General features: G+C 41.2%; 1 protein-coding gene across 5 annotated transcripts in view; it reads left to right on the plus strand.

Annotated features, from left to right (window-relative positions):
- Positions 1-18,370, plus strand: part of HMGXB3 (HMG-box containing 3) — a 53,502-nt gene that overhangs the window by 10,367 nt on the left and 24,765 nt on the right. For 3 of the 5 annotated variants that reach the window (XM_060143973.1, XM_060143977.1, XM_060143978.1), the window contains 6 exons: positions 5,140-5,271; positions 9,381-9,799; positions 12,525-12,700; positions 12,838-12,935; positions 15,120-15,218; positions 16,766-16,915. In XM_060143973.1, coding sequence (XP_059999956.1) covers positions 5,140-5,271; positions 9,381-9,799; positions 12,525-12,700; positions 12,838-12,935; positions 15,120-15,218; positions 16,766-16,915 — 1,074 coding nt within the window. The remainder of the gene's footprint in view (positions 1-5,139; positions 5,272-9,380; positions 9,800-12,524; positions 12,701-12,837; positions 12,936-15,119; positions 15,219-16,765; positions 16,916-18,370) is intronic. The other 2 variants (XM_060143975.1, XM_060143974.1) reach the window with 2 other exon arrangements.

An 18,370-nucleotide genomic window follows, 5' to 3' on the forward strand; every position in this document is an offset into this window, starting at 1 on the left:
TCTCATGTTTCTTTATGATATTGTAAATGGTATTTTATTTTTAAAAAAATATTTATCTATTTGGCTGCATTGGGTCTTAGTTGCGGCATGCAGGATCTTTCATTGCAGCACGTGGGCTTCTGTCTAGTACATGGGCTCTCTAGTTGTGGCCAGTGGGCTCTAGAGTGCCCGGGCTTAGTTGCCCCACGGCATGTGGGATCTTAGTTCCCCGACCAGGGATCGAACCCACGTTCCCTGCATTGTAAGGGGGATTCTTAACCACTGGACCACTAGGGAAGTCCCTGTAAATGGTATTTTAAAACTATTTTCAATTTCTAATAGTTCACTGCTAGTATATAGTAATACAATTGATTTTTTCCTTATTAAACTTGTGTGCTGCAACTTTGCTAATAAACTCATGTATTCTGCTAGCCTTTTCGTAGATTCTATTGCATTTTTAACATAGATGGCAGTGTTGTCTAATAGTTTCATTTCTTCTTTTCTGATATGGATTCCTTATTTCTTTTTCTTGTCTTATGGTTTTGTCGAGGACCAGTACAGTGTTGAATAGAAGTGGTTAGAGCCGATATCTGTGTTTTATGCGTCGTCTTAGGGGGAAGGTATTCAGTCTTTCATCATTAGGTTTAATATTGGCTGTAGGTTTTTCAGAGATACCCTTATCATGTTTAGGAAGTTACTTTTGCTGGGAGCTTCTATCAGGAATGGATGTTGGATTTTTCAAATTTTTTGTGTGTCTTTTGAGATGGTGGATTTTGTCAAAATTTTTTGTGTGTTCTTTTTTTCTTTTTTAGTTTGTTAATGTGATTAATATGATTTTTCAAATGTTAAATCAACTCTGTGTTCCTGGGATAAACTCCACTTGGCAATGATGTCTTATCCTTTTAATATATTATTGGATTTGATTTGATAACATTTTGTTCAGAATTTCTGTATCTATATTCACGAGGGATATTATTGGTCTCTAATTTTCTTGTACAGTGTTTGTCTTGTTTTAGTATCAAGGTAGTGCTTACCTCATGGAATGAGTTGTGAAATATTTTCTGCTTTTCCAATTGTTTTTGGAAGAGTTTTGTGTAGTACTGGCATTATTTCTTCCTTAAATGTTTGGTTAGAATTACCAGTGAACTTATCTGGGCCTGGAGATTTCTTTGTGGGAAAGTTTATAATGGCAAGTACGATTTTTAAAATATATATAGGACTATTCAGATTATCTATTTTTGAGTGAGCTTTGATAGTTTGTCTTTCAGGGAATTTGTCCATTTCATCTGAATTGTCAAATTTATTGACATAAAATTGTTCAAAACATTCCCTTATTCTTCTTTTAAAAAGCTGTGGTAAAATATACATAACATGAAGTTTACCATTTTAATCAATTTTAAGTGTACAATTCGAGTGCTGTTAAATATATTTACGATGTTGTGCAATCATTACCATTATCCATTTTCAGAACTTTTTCGTCTTCCCAAACAGAAACTCTGTATCTATTAAACAGTTACTCCCCATTCCCCACCCTACCTGTTTCCACCCCAAGCCCTGGTAATTGCTATTTTACTTTCTGTCTTAGTATTTGTGTGTTCTAGGTACCTCAAATAAGTGGAATCATGCAAATATTTCCTTTTTGGTCTGACTTTTTCACTTAGCATAATGTTTTCAGGTTCATCTATCTTGTAGCATGTATCAGAATTTCATTCCTTTTTATGGCTGAATAATATTCCATTGCATGTGTATACTATATTTTTTTTATCTATTCATAAACATTGATGGACATTTGGTGTGTTTCTACCTTTTGACTGTTGTGAACAGTGCTACTATTAGCTTTGGTGTACAAATGTCTGAGTCCCTGCTTTCAGTTCTTTTGGGTATATACCTCAAGAGTACAATTGCTGGATCATGTGGTAATTCTATGTTTAAAGTTTTGTGGAATTTTTATCCTTTTAATATCTATAGAATTTGTAGTGAGTTTACTTCTCCATTACTGATACTGGTAATTTGGGTCTTCTTTCTTTTTTCCAGATAAGCTTGGCTAGAGGTTACTGATTTTATTGCTCTCAGAGAACAAGGTTTTGGTTTCATTGATTTTCTCTGTTGTTTTTCTGCTTTCTGTTTCACTCATTTCTGTCATTCTTCTGCTTACTTTGGGTTTAATTTGGTCTTTTCTAGTTTCTTAGGGTAGAAGCTGAGGTCATTGATTTGAGAGCTTCTCTTGTAATATAGCTGCTTAGTGCTTCATTTCCCTCTAAGCACTGCTTTAGTGGCATCCCCCCCAAATTTTTTTTAATAAATTTATTTTATTTATTTATTTTTGGTTGTATTGGGTCTTTGTTGCTGCGTGGGGCTTTCTCTAGTTGCAGGGAGCAGGGGCTACTCTTCACTGTGGTGCGCAGACTTCTCATTGCAGTGGCTTCCCTTGTTGCGGAGCACAGGCTCTAGGTGTGCGGGTTTCAGTAGTTGTGGCACACAGGCTCAGTAGTTGTGGCTTGTGACTCTAGAGTGCAGGCTGAGCAGTTGTGGCTCATGGGCTTAGTTGCTCGGCAGCATGTGGGATCTTCCCGGACCAGGGCTTGAACCTGTGTCCCCTGCATTGGCAGGCAAATTCTTAACCACTGTGCCACTAGGGAAGCCCATCCCACAAATTTTGATATGGTGCAGTTTTCATTTTCATTCAGTTCAAAGTATTTTCTAACTTACTTCTTTAACCCATGAGTTACTTAATTATTTTCCAGATATTTGGGATTTTCCAGGTGTCTGTCTTTATCAATTTCTGATTTGATTCCATTGTGGTTAGAACTTTGTATTTTATAAGGCCTGAATCCTTTTAAATTGATTGCAGTTTATTTTATGGCTCAGAATATGGATTGTCTTGATAAATGTTCTATGTGCACTTGAAAAGAATATGTATTCCTGCTGTTGGGTGGAGTGTTCTATACATTTCACATTAGGTTGAGTTGATTGATAGTGTTCCTTATTGATTTTGTATCCTTCCTGATTTTCTGTCTACTGTTTCTGTCAATTATTGAGAGAAAGCATCCATCTGTCATTGTAGATTTATCTGTTTCTTTTTGCAGTTCTATTAGTTTTTGTGTCATGTATTTTGACTGTTACTAAGTACACAAACATTTAGGATTGTTACGTCTTCTGGATAAACTGAATGCTTCTTCATTATGAAATGACCTTTATCTCTGGCAGTATTCTTGCCTACGAAATCTACTTAGTTCTGATATCAACCTTTCTTTTGATTATTGTTATTAGCAAGGTATATCTTTTTCCATCCTTTGACCTGTTTGTACCTTTGTATTTCTACCGTACCTTTTTTGGTAGGCAGCATATAGTTTGGCTCTAAGAGCAAGACCTATCTGATGATCTCTGCCTTTTAATTATAGTATTTAGGCTGTATGTATTTAATGTGATTATTAGTGTGGTTTGGTTTAAATCAGTCCTCTTACTATTTGTTGTTATTGTTTTGGTCCTATCTGTTTTGTTGTACTTTCTTTTGAAATAATTAAGTATATTTTATGAATCCATTCTATCTCCTTTGTTGGCCTATGAGCTATTAACTTTGTCTTGGTTATTGTATTGGCTTCTTTTAGGATTAATAATACATAGCTTTAACTTGTCACAATCTGTCTTATCCTCTAAAACCCCTGCTGTGGATAAACAATACTTTCTTCAATAAGAAAGTTGTAATAAACTAATTATTTTTCCTGAGCCTTTCCTGTTCTGGAAATTTGTATTCTTTCGTGGTTTAATAAGTGTCAGCCAAGCTCTTCTAGAAATACTTAAGAAGGCAGCATCAGCCTTGAATGCTAGCATTATTTCCTGAAGTCATTTCTATAAATTGCTGTTCAGGAGTATTTCCAAATTCATGGTAATTTATTTATAGCACTAACTTTGCTCTGAGGGTGTATTCAGAATGAATATTCCATGTGGGGCCACAGTCTGAGAAAAGATAAGATATAATGTTTTACCCATTAATAATAGTCTCACAGACTTTTTGCTCCTCAGGATATATCCATTAAGCAGAAAGGGCAGGTGATTTTGCAGAAGAGGAAACCAAGGGCCCAAGAGCTAAGATGACTTACCCCCAGCTCATTCAGTATGTCAGTGACAAAATTGGAACCCAAACCCTGGTCTCTTTCCTTGGTGCCACACAACTTCACACTCATCTTTGACCTGCTATCACTGTCATAATCACCTTTTCCTTAGGTGTTCTGGCCAGAGGTAGCCTGGAGGCAGCTTGGTGTTTCCCAAGGGAAGTTTTTGCTTTCTGGCCAGGCTAGGGAGGTTGGGATTAGTAGCTGAGTAAACCATAAGCGACAGAACAAATCTGACAGGGAAGTGTTTTCTTTCCAGCATTAATCAAGAAATGGAGTGTGGCTAATTTCTATTTGTAGCTGAAATGTAATACATTCTGTTCAAAGGGAAATCATCGGAGATGGTGCAAGCCAGTGACTGAATATATTTGTACGCAGATGATCAAATTCTGTGGAGTGTCAGAGGACCTGGTTTCAACTGGAGTTCCCTCTCATTATTTTAGCGACTGGACTGTTTTTTTTTTATATCTTTGAACCGTAGGTCCTAGGTTCTCTGATTTTTAACTAACAAGAATGAAGAAGCAAATTCTTTGAAGTATTGAGAGCCAGAGGGTGCAGCAGGATGCATGGAAGCAATCTTGACCAGGAATCAATAAGATCTGTCTTCTAGGTCTAGCTCTGTCCTTGAGTCACTACATGATTTGAGGCAAAGCATTTAACTACTCTGAACCTCAGTAGTAATAATACTTCATAGCATTGCTGAGAACATTAAATGAGATATTGGTAGAGTGTTTAGCACTGTGTGGTACTTTGCTTAATTAATTGCAACTCTTCTTACCTTTATACTTCTGGTACCTAACTCTGTAACCTTGGGCAGCTGTCTTTCTTCATTTGAATTCACTTTCTCCATTTCTAAAAACTGAACTAGTTAGTTGTATCTTAGGACCTTTCCAACTCTGACCTTTTAAGATACCATGAATTGGCTAACCTTCTGCAAGCTGGTATCCTCCTGGCATTGTTGTGGTTATAATGGTCATCAGGATCTGACAGAGATTAGACTGTGGTGTTGATTCTGACTTGCTCTTTTTTATTTGTTTTTTAAACACAGACTACTACGTACACCCGACGGGGCCATGGGACATGCACCAGCCCAGGCTGCTCCTTCACATATGTCACGAGGCACAAACCACCTAAGTGCCCTACCTGTGGTAACTTCCTAGGAGGGAAGTGGATCCCAAAGGTAAGGTTCATTGGCCATCACTGCTTTGGAAACCCCACAAAGTAGGCTTATTATTCCCTTTAAGAACAGATGACTTAAATTAACATTCATTTAATTTTCTGACGACACAAATAAGTCAGTTTCTTTCTTTTTAAAAAGAAAGAATAAAATGTTATCCGTAATCTCATACCATCCAAAGAAAAGCTATTGTTAAGATTTCAGTATATTTTCTTCCAGTCTTTTTCTGTGGATATACAAGTTCTGTATCTTGCCTTTTTTTCCTTTAACGTATCATGCCATTAAATATTCTTCAAAAACATTATTTTTAATTGCTTCATAGTTTTCCATGAATGACTACACCATGTTAAATCATTCATTTCTTGTTAGGGTTACATTTTTAACAATCCACCCTCCACACTGACTGCTTAGCTATTCACACGCACAGCGCACATCTCATTCCCTAGCTCAGAGTCCTTTTAGTTTCATATAGTTCCTATTAAAAGTGGAGGTCTTTAACCCGATATTCAGGTCTCCCATAGCTTAATGTTCCAGATGTATACCTCTGTCTCCAAATAAATGATGCTCAGTAAATAAATGAGCGTTAGAGCTGAGCCCCTGTGACGTTCAGTTCAGCACATGTTCGTTACCTGTTGTATGCTGACTACATGAATCATACATACTTGCCACATTTTGATATAAATTATTTAGGGACAAAAGGACTAGAATAGTCAGGTGGTTTTATAGAGGAGATGGTTTGGAAACATCAGTAGAATTTGGGTAGATAGAAGAGGAAAGAAGGCGTTGTTTTTGTGAAAGTAGCTTAGGTTAGGATTGTGTTCGTCATGTGTTTGACTCATGGTCCAAACTCAGTTCTGTAGAGAAAACTTAAATAGCAGCATACTTAAGTTCCTTTGGGCGGTTTCCACAGAACAACTCTCAGAAAATTACTGGATGGTGACTTTTGCCCTCTGGCTGAGTGTTGGAGTTCAGGATAGCACCGATTTCGGAGGCAGAATAGGTTAATAATTAAGAATACAATTCTGGAGTCAGCTTCCTCAGTTCAAACCCTACTTCCCAAGTATTTAGCTTTGTAACCCTGGGCAAGTCATTTTATGTCTCTGTTCTTGATTTAGGCTTCCTTTCATTTGTAAATGGAAGTTAATAATAGTGCCTACCTCATTAGGGTTATTGGAGGGGTCAGATGAAATGATCCATGCGAAGTGGATGGCACATTCCTAGTGTATTAAATATTCAATCCTCAGTAGCGCTTCACTGCTTCCATTGTTGGCAGCAATATAATTAATATTAACAGCAACAGTAGAGACAATTAACATTTCAAGGGGCAGGAAGTACCTAGGGCCTTGTGGAGTTTTTAGTGTGCACTGTGAAGCCATTTCGTTTATTCCTACCCTAATTATTCTCCCAAAATGTACTTCCCCACCTGCAGTAGGAAGATTGAATTGGATAGTTGTTGGACTCCTCCTTGGTCCTTCTTCACTGATGCACAGCAGGTCTGTCAAATGACCTTATTTCCTGTGCTTTTGCATGAAAGAGTGTAACCGATCCTGTGCCTAGTCTGCTTCAGATTCTGTTTTTACTTTGGTTTTCTTTCCTTTTTCATTTTGTCTTTTTTCCCCCTTTGATTGAATAACTTTTGAGCCATTCTCTTTTTGAGATCAAACTCATGACATGAAAACAATTTTTTTCTTAGCTACTTGTCCTGTCTTTACTTGCTAAGTCAGAATATTCTTCCCAAAGGTTTTTGCAAGAATTACCATGTAAAGAGCAGATACTGTGATTTCTAAATCTCATAGGAACAGAATACCTGAGTGTGAGAAGAAAAATGTAACAATGTAGCATCAATGCACTTAAAATTTTTAGAGATAAAGGTGACGTTGGTTATCAGCTAGCTCAACTCCCAAATTTCCAGCTAAGGAAAAAGAGATTCAGGAGAAGTGACTGGTTACATTCACATTGCTAATTATGCCGTCGCCTTTTCCACTAAACCATACTTCTCAGGCATTGCTGTGCTGTTTACCTGCAGAATCTTAAGATTTCCTGAGTTCTGATTTTTGAAAGAGCAATTATAAATAGTTTCTAAAAGCTCCAAATGTGTCCATGCCAGTCAGGAAATGACTCACCTTTTCTTATATTGTTCTGGAGTTCATACTGGCTAAAATTAGCCCAAGAAACGTGGCACAGTTCCCAGTGAGTTGGATGGAACAAAAGATGGTATATAAGGCTCAAGGTATGGTATATAGCTCAAGGCCTCATTACTGTGGGCTCTCTGATAGCAGTAATTGAGGTCTCTGGTCGAGGAACTGGTAGTATTTGCCTTCCATCTTGAAAGAAAGTGACATCTAAAAAGGGTAGGCTGAGTTAAGGAAATGTGAGATCACCAGCTGGAGTTTTTTGCTCTGATTGCTTAAATATCCAGTCTTCCTGCAAAGAATTTTTGTCTATAGCCTACTTAGTGGGCAGTGTTCTGCTCAAAGTTCTCATCTCAGGGGTTTAGTTTATCTTGTCTCCTGTTTTTCTGCTGACTCTTCCTTCTTTAGCAGTCAGTAAGCTCAGTACAGTTACTTGGAATTTTTCTTGTCCTCATGGTTTGTAATTGTGTGTTAGAATCTGAGAATGCTTTACTGGAGATTTCTTAAGGTCGTCTATATTGATTCTTAACCAGAGGCACCGTGTTGCCCAGAGGGACTTCTGAAATGTAAGGGGTTTTTGATAGTCAGTGACTGGGAGATAATACTGAAATTTAATGGCATTGGGCACAGATGCTGAATTTCCTGTGAAGTGTAGGGGGTCCTGCCCCTCCACCATGAAGAGCTGGGCCACCCAAAAGGCTATCTTGCTGCTGTTGACAAACACAGAGCTCTCTTATTCCATAATGGGAAAATGAGGAATCAGATGAAGCTTGCCTTAAGTGACATAAGCAATTAGGTTGAAGCAGAGCCTAGACAGAGTGCAGCTTTTGTGTTTTGTCTCCTAGTTTATAGTGCCTTTCACTATTCACGTGGAAGGAAAAAACCTTTGAGACCTACCACAGAGATGAACACTGTTAATTTTTGGTTTTTTTTTTGGCCGTGTTGGGTCTTCGTTGCTGCGTGCAGTCTTTCTCTAGTTGCGGTGAGCGGGGGCTACTCTTCGTTGCAGTGCGCGGGCTTCTTATTGTGGTGGCTTCTCTTGTTGTGGAGTACGGGCTCTAGGCACGCGGGCTTCAGTAGTTGCAGCATGTGGGCTCAGTAGTTGTGGCATGGGGGCCCTAGAGCCCGTGGGCTCTAGCGTGCAAGCTTAGTAGTTGTGGCCCTCGGGCTTAGTTGCTCCGTGGCATGTGGGATCTTCCCAGACCAGGGATTGAACCCGTGTCCCCTGCATTGGCAGGCAGATTCCTAACCACTGCACCACCAGGGAAGTCCACTGTTAAATTTTTTTAAGTGTTCGTGTGTACATATATGTATGTAAACCTCGGGTCTGTCTGAGATAGCAGCAGCTGGTATTTTTAGTGAGTCGGAACCTTTTCTAGCATGTAATTAACGTGTGTGATCTGATTTGACCCAGTGAGAAGTTTGTGGTGTATGTGTAAATCAGCCTTACGCTGACTTTTAGGACTCAACCTGAAAAAATCTGGGAAAAAGATGAGAGTTTTCCCCAGTGGAGTTGCAAGCATTCAGTCTTTGCGACGTTGTGACCACATTGTGATTAAGTGAGTCTCATAAAGGGACCACCAAGATAAACAACTTAATACTTCTAGGCCCAATATGGCAGTATATCAGCCTCTTTGTAGACATAAAGGAGAGGGCCTTGAACAATCAAAGGTCGAGGTAAAACAATGTCAGCATTTGTTCGCTGAAACCTGAAGAAACATGTCGTTAAGAAATTTATTAGAATAGGCTTATCCTAACTCGGACATTGAATACAGTGGTGAAAGGGAACTGGAATCAGAAGAGTTAGGTTCAGGCCAGTTTTATACTTGGGACCTGAAGTCAGCCTCTTCCTTTCTCAGCCTCAGCTTCTTATATGTTGCTCATACATTATTGTTACAAGGGTCAAATGAGAGAATATTTGTAAATGTGTTGTCAACTGTAAAATGCTATATGCATGAAAGGTTTTCTTTTTTTTTCTAGGAAAAGCCAGCCAAAGTCAAAGTGGAATTGACTTCTGGAGTCTCCTCCAAAGGCTCTGTGGTTAAAAGAAATCAGCAGCCTCTCACCTCCAAGCAAAATTCTGCTAAGGAAAACTCTTCCAAACTGACTCTGGAGAACTCAGAAGCTGTAAGCCAGCTCCTAAGTATAGCTCCTCAAAGAGACGTGGGTGAGGAGAATGAGTGGGAGGAAGTGATCATCTCAGATGCCCATGTTTTGGTCAAGGAAACTCCTGGGAATCGTGGTACAGCAGTCATTAAGAAGCCAGTGGTCAAGAGTGGTGTGCAGCGTGAGGTCTCTCTGGGGACAACTGAGAATGACAGTCCTGGACTAGACGTGCCACCACCAGCTGAGGGGACCAGCACCTCCAATTCACTCCCTGCTCCTAAAAAGCCTACAGGGTAACCCAATGTGTTTATTTTTTTCCCCCTATTTTTAAAAACATTTATATATTTATTTATTTATTATTTTTTTGGCTGCGTCAGATCTTAGTTGCGGCACATTGGGATCTTCTGTTGCAGCGTGTGGGCTCTTCGTTGCTGTGCGCTGGCTTCTTTCTAGTTGTGGCGCGTGAGCTCCAGAGCGTGCAGGCTCAGTAGTTGCAGCATGCGAGCTCTCTAGTTGTGGTGCGCAGGCTCCAGAGCACGTGGGCTCTGCAGTTGTGGCATGCGGGCTCTGTAGTTGTGGTGCGTGAGCTTAGTTGCCCCGCGGCATGTGGGAATCTTAGTTCCCTGACCAAGGATCGAACCAGCGTCCCCTGCATTGCAAGACGGATTCTTAACCACTGGACCACCAGGGAGGTCCCCCAATGTGTTTATATATTACAGCATTGTGTTTAGAACAGCAGCTTGCGTAGTGCCCTGTGTTTATTTTGTCCCATATCCTTACAGCATTCCTGAGAGAGATAGCAGAGCCCAATTCATGGTTTGTATTTTAGAGATACAGAAGCTGAGGCCTAGAGACATTTATTTGCCTGTCCTCCTACACTCTGCTGTCTATTCACTGCTGTCCCGTCCCTTATACATCTCTTCTTGTCAGTCTCCCTAAAGCAGTTATTACAGAGTTTTGTTGGTACAGGCTGTGGGCAATGTTACAAACCTAGTATCCAATTCTGGATATTGCATTTGAAAAGAGAAGCCTTATTAGGGCATCTTTATATAATAAAGATTCCTGTCCTGGTGGTCAGAGAACTAAATTCTGGTTGTGACTCTGTCCAGGGCTTCTGTTTGACCGTGGGCATAGTCACTTCATACCCATTTTCCCCTCTGAAAAATCTTGAGTTGGGTGTTATAAAAAAGAATCGTATCCTCAATGGCTGACCACACAGCCTGAAAAAGGTTGTGTGTAAAGCTTGCAGCCCAGTGCCTTGCAGATAGGAGAGGTCTGTGAGTGTGGGCTGTTTTTCCTCCCTTCCTTGAAGGCTTTCTCACCTTAGAGGCTTGACTGAATTCTCCATGTATGTAGCTCCTTTACAGAGGCAGCTATGGTCTTAAAATGGAAGGCTCTTTTTTGTTTATATCATTGGTTCTCAAAGGGGAGCAGTACCCCAGGGGACATTGTGGCAATGTTTGGAGACATGTTTGGTTGATACCACTGGGGAGGGAGTGCTACTGTCATCAAGTGGGTAGAGGCCACAGGATGCTGCTAAACATCCTACAATGCACAGGACAGCCTCTTGCAACAGAGAATTATTTGGCCCAAAATGTTAGTAGTGCCAAGGTTTAGAAATTCTGGTTTATATTATTACGAGTAAAAAAACTTTTATTGTTGAATAGAAAATATATTCACATAGTTCAGACTGAAAAAGTGTAAGGAATATATACTGAAACAAATCTCCTTTCAGTCCCGTCCTTGAGTGCTCCATTCCCATTTCCCAGAGACAATATTCCCAACTTTCTGTGTTTGGGGGGATAATTTTAAGTATATGCAAACAAATAGGAGTGTATGTGTGTTTATAATTAATATCGTTAAATTTTAGAAGTCAAGATGTCGAAGTATGTATGTCACGCTACCATTTGTGTAAAGAAAGGTAGGGAAAAAATACATGTGTGTACACACACATATATATATACATGTACATAGTTGACTCTTGAATAGACATGGACTTGAACTGCGTGGGTCCACTTACACGTGGATTTTTTTCAGTATGTATGTACTACAGTACTACATGGTGTGCAGTTGGTTGAATCTGCCAGATGTGGAACCCTGGATATGGAGGGCTGTGAAGTTATCAGTGGACTTTTGACTCTGTGGGGGTCAGTGCCCCTAATACGTGCTGTTCAAGGTCAGCTGTGTGTGTGCGTGTGTGTGTGATGTATATTTTTCCCCCCACCTTTCTTTTTTTTTTTTTTTTTTGCAGTACATGGGCCTCTCCCATTGCGGAGCACAGGCTCCAGACGCGCAGGCTCAGCGGCCATGGGTCACAGGCCCAGCCGCTCCGCAGCATGTAGGATCTTCCCAGACCGGGGCATGAACCGGCGTCCCCCGCATCGGCAGGCAGACTCCCAACCACTGCGCCACCAGGGAAGCCCCCCCCCACCTTTCTTTACACAAATGGTAGCATAACATACATACTTTGACATCTTGTCTTTTAAAATTTAACAGTATACTTTGAGATGGTTCCGTGTCCTTAGAGAATGAAGCTGTGCACTTTGGGGCAGGTGAAGCACTTTAGCAAATGTGTATTGAGGCCTTCTATGGGCAGACTTTATGCTCAACACTGGAGCTACAAAGATGAAGAAAACATGAACCTTGTTCCCCAGGGTCTCTCAGCCGCCCTCATGTGGGAGACTGATACACTTTAAATACTTGGGCTGATTAGAGGCAGATTAGATGTTATAACTACAGTAGCTATTGATATCCCTCACTGTAGGCACTGTTTTGCACTTTTTTATCTTTATAATGACCCCATGAAGTACATGTAATTGCATATTACAAACGAGGTAAACAGAAGAGTAAGATTTCTTGCCCAGGGTTACACAGCTATTTAATGGTTTAATTAATGTCTAAAGCCTGACAGTTTAACCAGGACATTATTCTAATAAAGTGATATCTGAAGATTGCACTTCGGTTTTCTTCCCCCTGGTCTGGAATTTCTAGGAGAGCTCCCTTCTTGTTTTTTTTCAGAGTTGACCTGCTTATTCCTGTGCCCAGAGCCCCAGAGCTTAAAGGCAGAGCACGGGGCAAGCCCTCGTTACTGGCTGCAGCAAGACCCATGAGAGCAATTCTTCCAGCCCCAGCTAACGTGGGTCGAGGCAGCAGCATGGGACTGCCCAGGGCCAGGCAGGCCTTTCCCCTGAGTGGTAAGGTCTGGGACAGACTCGGGAGGAGGGACTCTCTAAAGGGAAGGGGACAGGAGTGGGGGTTGAGCATGGAGATGAGAGACTTAGGGAGACTCTGAATGCACTTAAGTCACCAGTCTGGCTCCTGGTTGTTTCAGATAAGACTCCCTCTGTGAGGACTTGTGGCCTGAAGCCAAGCACGCTGAAGCAGCTGGGCCAGCCCATCCAACAGCCATCTAGCACTGGTGAGGTGAAGGTAAGACCCTTTCCGCAGAGGGGGAGCCATCTGTTGGGGGGGCGGCTGACAGCTCCGAGAACAGGACTTCCATTGAGTGTCTCAAAGCCATAGGCAAAAAGCCTATTCTTAACACTGGTAGAACTGTGGGAGGAGGGTTAGCATGAATGAGTTATCTGTTTTTTAATTAGTTTCTTTTTCTGGTTATAAAAATGAATGCATGTTTTAAAATTTTTATTTAGAAATAATTAAAACAAGAAAACTTGCAAGAGTAAAAGTAGTACAAAGAGCACCCATGTACTCTTTACCTAGTTACCTATTGTTAACATATTAGCCCATTTTGCATTATCATTTGTGCTCATTTATCTTCCCCATTGTGTGTGTGTGTATATATGTATGTTTAAAATACACATAATTTAAAGGTAACATGGCCTTTTACTCTTTAATGCTTCAGTGTGTATTTCCTAAGACTAGAGATATTCTGTTACTGAAACATTGATACTTTATCATTTGTATTCCAGTTTCGTCGGTTTTACCCAATTGTGTCCTTTATAGCATTTTCTACGTTAGAACAGGATCCGATCTAGGCTTATATGCTGCATTTAGTTGTCATGTCTTTTTAGAAAAAATGAATGCATGGTTGTTATAGAAAACAAAGAAAATTCAGGTAAGGCAGAAAGAAAATAAGCCTCTTCTGATCCTGCCACCCAGAAATAACTGTTATTGATGGTCTGGTGTGCGCTCATTCAGCCAAGTTCTTTCCTGCATTAGTCTGTGTTTATCTTTTAAATGTAATTTTTTAAACCTAAAAGCATGGCTCTTTCTCCATGTACTGGTTTGTAACCAGTACAGTTCATTCCATTTAATGATAGAGCTATTAAAGATTTCTCAGGTGTCAAAATTGCATGTGTTCAAGTATATTTATTATTAGATTTTTTTTTTTAGTTGTTTCGCCATTTGTGACTTGAATATGATCAAAGATCCCTAAATCAGCACTTTTGAGAGCATGGCCGTCAGTAACAAACACATTTCTACATCACAGCCCGGTAAATATATACATATATATACACATGAAAAGTTTAATGAAGCTATGCCCTTATTTTATGCAGTCATTTTTCCATTTCTTTTTCCAAAATGCTGGTTTCAGCCCATTAAGTTAATTTCACAATCCCTCAGTTTGAAATTGAAAACCCTGACATGGACCAAATTGGAATAGGAGTATCAAGTCTGCCATCTCCCTTGCCATGTGCTCTCTGTCAGGGAACTGCTTTTGTTTGATAGTTCTAAATTTGCCCCAACAAGGCTATCAGCCAGCTTCTACTTTGAAGGTTGATCTGTTTTCACCCAAATGTGGTGTCACCACTGGGTGCATGTGTGATCTTGGGGAATAGAAGGACGGTAATCGAGTCTGCTTCAGCTGCTTCCTAGATTTCCAGCCCTTAGATTCCCTTCATGTGTGTAAATTCCCAGTCTTCTGTGTAGTTTCCTTTTAATTGGCAAATTGGGTATTTGTTAAAAAGCCATAAACCCTTTTACTAGTCTTAAACCCGTTAAGTTACATGAAATCTTATGTTCTGAAAATTAACTTAAATTCATTATTACAGAATAATTATTTTTAATTTAGAATGCTTTCTTCATCTTTTCTTTTTTACATTCCATATAGAACATTTGAAAATTTTTATAGATAGTGGTAAAATGGAAAACAACCATGATCTTTCCCTCAACCTGTGACACTTTAGTGAATAATCTTTCAAACTTCTTGTTTTTTTTTTTTTTTTGGCCGTGCCATGCAGGTTGCAGGTTGCAGGATCTTAGTTCCCTGGCCAGGGATTGAACCCAGACCCCCAGCAGTGGAAGTGTGGTGTCCTAACCACTGGACCACCAGGGAATTCCCCAGACTTCTTTATGTCAGCATAATTCAACCACATAGTTGTGTACAGAGCTATTACATTGTAAATCAGACTCATAGTGTTTCTGATATGCAGTGTTAGAAGCTGTGCAAAAGAGTGTGGGAACCCCTGGAGTTGAAAGTGACACTCAACCTTTGGTGGGCTGGTGACTGCTGACTAGCATTCCAGAGGGCTCATTTGGAGCGTAGCTCTACAAATGCCTGGGCAACTGTTTCCTCAAGCTGTTTCAGGACACAGGACCTCAGGAGTTTGACTGAGGTTCAGAAGCACTAAAATAATTTGTTTTGATCTACAGCTACCAAATGGCCCAGCCAACAGGACATCTCAGGTGAAAGTTGTAGAGGTCAAGCCTGATATGTTTCCTCCATATAAGTATAGCTGCACCGTCACACTGGTAAGTGCAGACAGGTGATGGGTTGACATAGAGGTGGTTTGATTGTGTGGTTGAGAGTGAGTAGGAGTCTGAGGTGGGTGGGGAGTGGTACTTGGGAGTGAGAGTAGGGTGAGGGCTAGATCATAGATTCTGAAGATCCTGTCAGTGGTACAGATGATAGCTACTGGGTGAATCATCTAGGTTTGCTCTTTTTCCCAGATGAGATCCATGAAGTGTAGGCCAGCTGAGACCAGGATACTTCTTTTGAGAGTAGCTGGAGATGAGAATCCAGTCTAGCTTCAACATTCAGCAGTCTTTGGACCTTTTAGCCTCAAAAGTGTGGTCTACATATAAGTTCGAGAAATGTATTTTTTTCCTCCCTAAAACAGAGTCACATTCAGTACTAGTATCTGAAAGGGTTTGAGAAGTGCTTTAGTGAAGCAACTTTTGTTTAGCCTGGTGTTTCTCACCAAGGTTTTCCCTCCCCCACTTTTATTTTTAACATAACACATGTTAACATCCCAATAAATGAATGTGTGACTCTGGGGTCGTCCTTTTGCAGGGTAAGCAGCCTGGAGCAGTGGAGTAAACACTGGGTGTCGAAAGACCTAGTCCAAAAGTGGTTCTGGCTCTGCTGCTAGCATGGCATCTAACCTTGAGCAAGGCTCTTTCCTTCTCTGGTCCTCAGTTTTCAGTCTGTAAAATACTCTGTTGGTTTAGAAAGCATGTTAGGGCTTCTCTTCCTCAACGTTCTCTAGTTTTGTTGATCCTTAAGGTACCAATCAGCCAGGTATCATTTGGCAGTTTCCCTGGATGAGTAAGATACACAGATCTTGAGAAAGCAGCTAGATTTTTAAAAATTCAGAAACTTTATTGAGCACCTGCTCTGTGCCATGCCCTGTGCTAGGATTCAGTAGCAACAAGACAGCGCATAGTATGGTGGGTCAGTGCCTCATCTGGCCTGATCCTTGGGGAGAGTGTCTCTCTTATCCTAGAGAGCTGCTCAGGCTTCTTCTTCTAAAGACCTAATTACTACCTTCTCCATGCCATCCATCCCTTCACTATCTCTTCCGTTTGGCTATGAGAGGCCACTAGGGATACCATCTGGTGGGAACTGCCCAGGACCTTCTCTTCGGCTAATTAGACTGTAGCTTGTCGTAGGAGTCTAGGTGCCAGAGGTTTGAGCTTAAATAGTCCAGAAGTCACAATTTATCTTCATTGGAGCTTGAAATCTTCAGTTCACCACAGTCTCTGGCACTCTGTTAGAACAGGCCTGTTTCACTCTGCTGATTGCCTGGACCCTGAAGGCAGTTGAATTTCTGACCTTTGAGATTCAACTCACTTGTTTCACAGATAGGGAAGGACTTGCCACAATTATTTAGGCTGTATTAAGACTGAAAGGGGATAGCTGCAGAAAAAGTGTCTTGCTTCAAGGCTCTTGGAGAGTTCGTCTAAATCTGGTTTTGTGATTGCCCTCTCTGTTTTACCCACAGCAGGTCATCCTGATTCTCGGCTCTGCCCAGGTGTAAGTTGACTTGTAGAATTGAACTGCAGTCTTACTTTTTTAGGATTTGGGCCTGGCTACATCAAGAGGTCGGGGAAAGTGCAAGAATCCCTCTTGTAGCTATGTCTACACCAATCGGCATAAACCGCGGATTTGTCCCAGCTGTGGTTTTAACCTTGCCAAAGACCGGACTGAGAAAACCACCAAGGTTCTCGTGAGTTCCTTCCCCAAACACACCCCACAGCCTTGGATTGGGCTCTGTTAGCAGACCAGCTTTAGGAGAAATAAAAGGATTTCTTAGTACACAGTAGTAGTTAGCACCCGAACTGGAACCAAGTTACAGGTTCTGAACCTGGGCAGGTGCCTTCTTTCTGGGCTTCCTTGTCCTCTTTGCCAAGCTGTGGGGGCTGACCAGATACCTTGATCTCTGTGAACCTTCTAGCTCAGTGGACCAAAAGTTCATTCACGGGGGTGCCGGGGGGAAGCCAACATGGACCTTAAAGAGGATTCTGAAGAAGACAGGGGTGGAAGGGTTACATCCTTTTAGCTCTGAGGCTGGTGAAGGGCCTGTAAATAGAATTTTGGTAAATACAGAGTGCCAACCCCAGGACATTGTAGATGAGATTACTGCTTCTCAGGTTTCTTGCAGAGCATTTGGCCAACCACAAAGCTTTACTTCTAGCAGTGTGGCAGGCCTCCTCCCTGAAGTTGGGCCAAACTGTTTGGATAGTAAACACATTCCACTTGGCTTCTTAGGGCTTGTTTTTTTTGTTGTTGTTTGTTGGTTTATTAGAACCAGGGAAAATAGGCAGTTTCAGAGGGCCTCTGAATTTCCACATGTGAATTTTTTTAAGTGAACAGAAAGATGTAGTACCTAAGGCAGGGAATAGAATGACTAGGATGAGGCTAAGAAGAGAGATCTCATTCATCCGCTTTGCAGGGAAAGAGGATGGCACGCGGAACAACAGGTCAGGATCCAAGATGGAGCCTGGTTACTCCAGATCTCAGCTGCACCTCACAAGATGTGCAGGATGTGGGTGGAAGGGGAAGGCATGCCATATACTCAGGGACTAGTATGAGCAGAAGTGAAGAGGTAGGGAGTCTGGTGTTCGTTCCGTTGGGTTAGAGGAGAGAGTGTGTGGGGAGGATCATGGAAAACAAGTCTTGAAAGGCATATTGGGGCCATATCATGGACGATCTTTAATGCTAAGACCTGGCAGTTTGTTTTTTAGGCAGTGGGGTCACACTGAATGTCCTTGAGTCAGGGAGAGACCCAGAAGAAGGTTACGTCAGGAGGTCAGGGGGTTTGGGAGTGGACAGGACTGAGGGGGGCGGGGACTGCCTCAAGCTAAGTTTTCTGTGCATATGGAGGGGAGGGGCTTTCTGGCAGGTGAATCTCACCCCCTTGATCTTCAGGTCTGTGCTTGAGATGGTGTTCTGAGGTTATCATCTTTGTGAGAAAGGGAAGTGGAACTAAAGTAAAGGAAAAAAACACTGAGACTAGGAATTGAGAGACCTGCCTGGGAGTGACCCTAAGCTGCTCGCTTTCCCTCTCCTGAATTTTTGTTTCCCCATCAGTAAAACAAGGCAGGCAAGGTGGATTAGATCTGGGCATTTTATTCTCAGGGCCATGAGCCCTAGAGAACACTCAGAATTGAGCTTAAAGGAG

Source organism: Lagenorhynchus albirostris, chromosome 3, assembly GCF_949774975.1.
Source record: "Lagenorhynchus albirostris chromosome 3, mLagAlb1.1, whole genome shotgun sequence".
In the NCBI taxonomy this organism is placed as follows: domain Eukaryota; kingdom Metazoa; phylum Chordata; class Mammalia; order Artiodactyla; family Delphinidae; genus Lagenorhynchus; species Lagenorhynchus albirostris.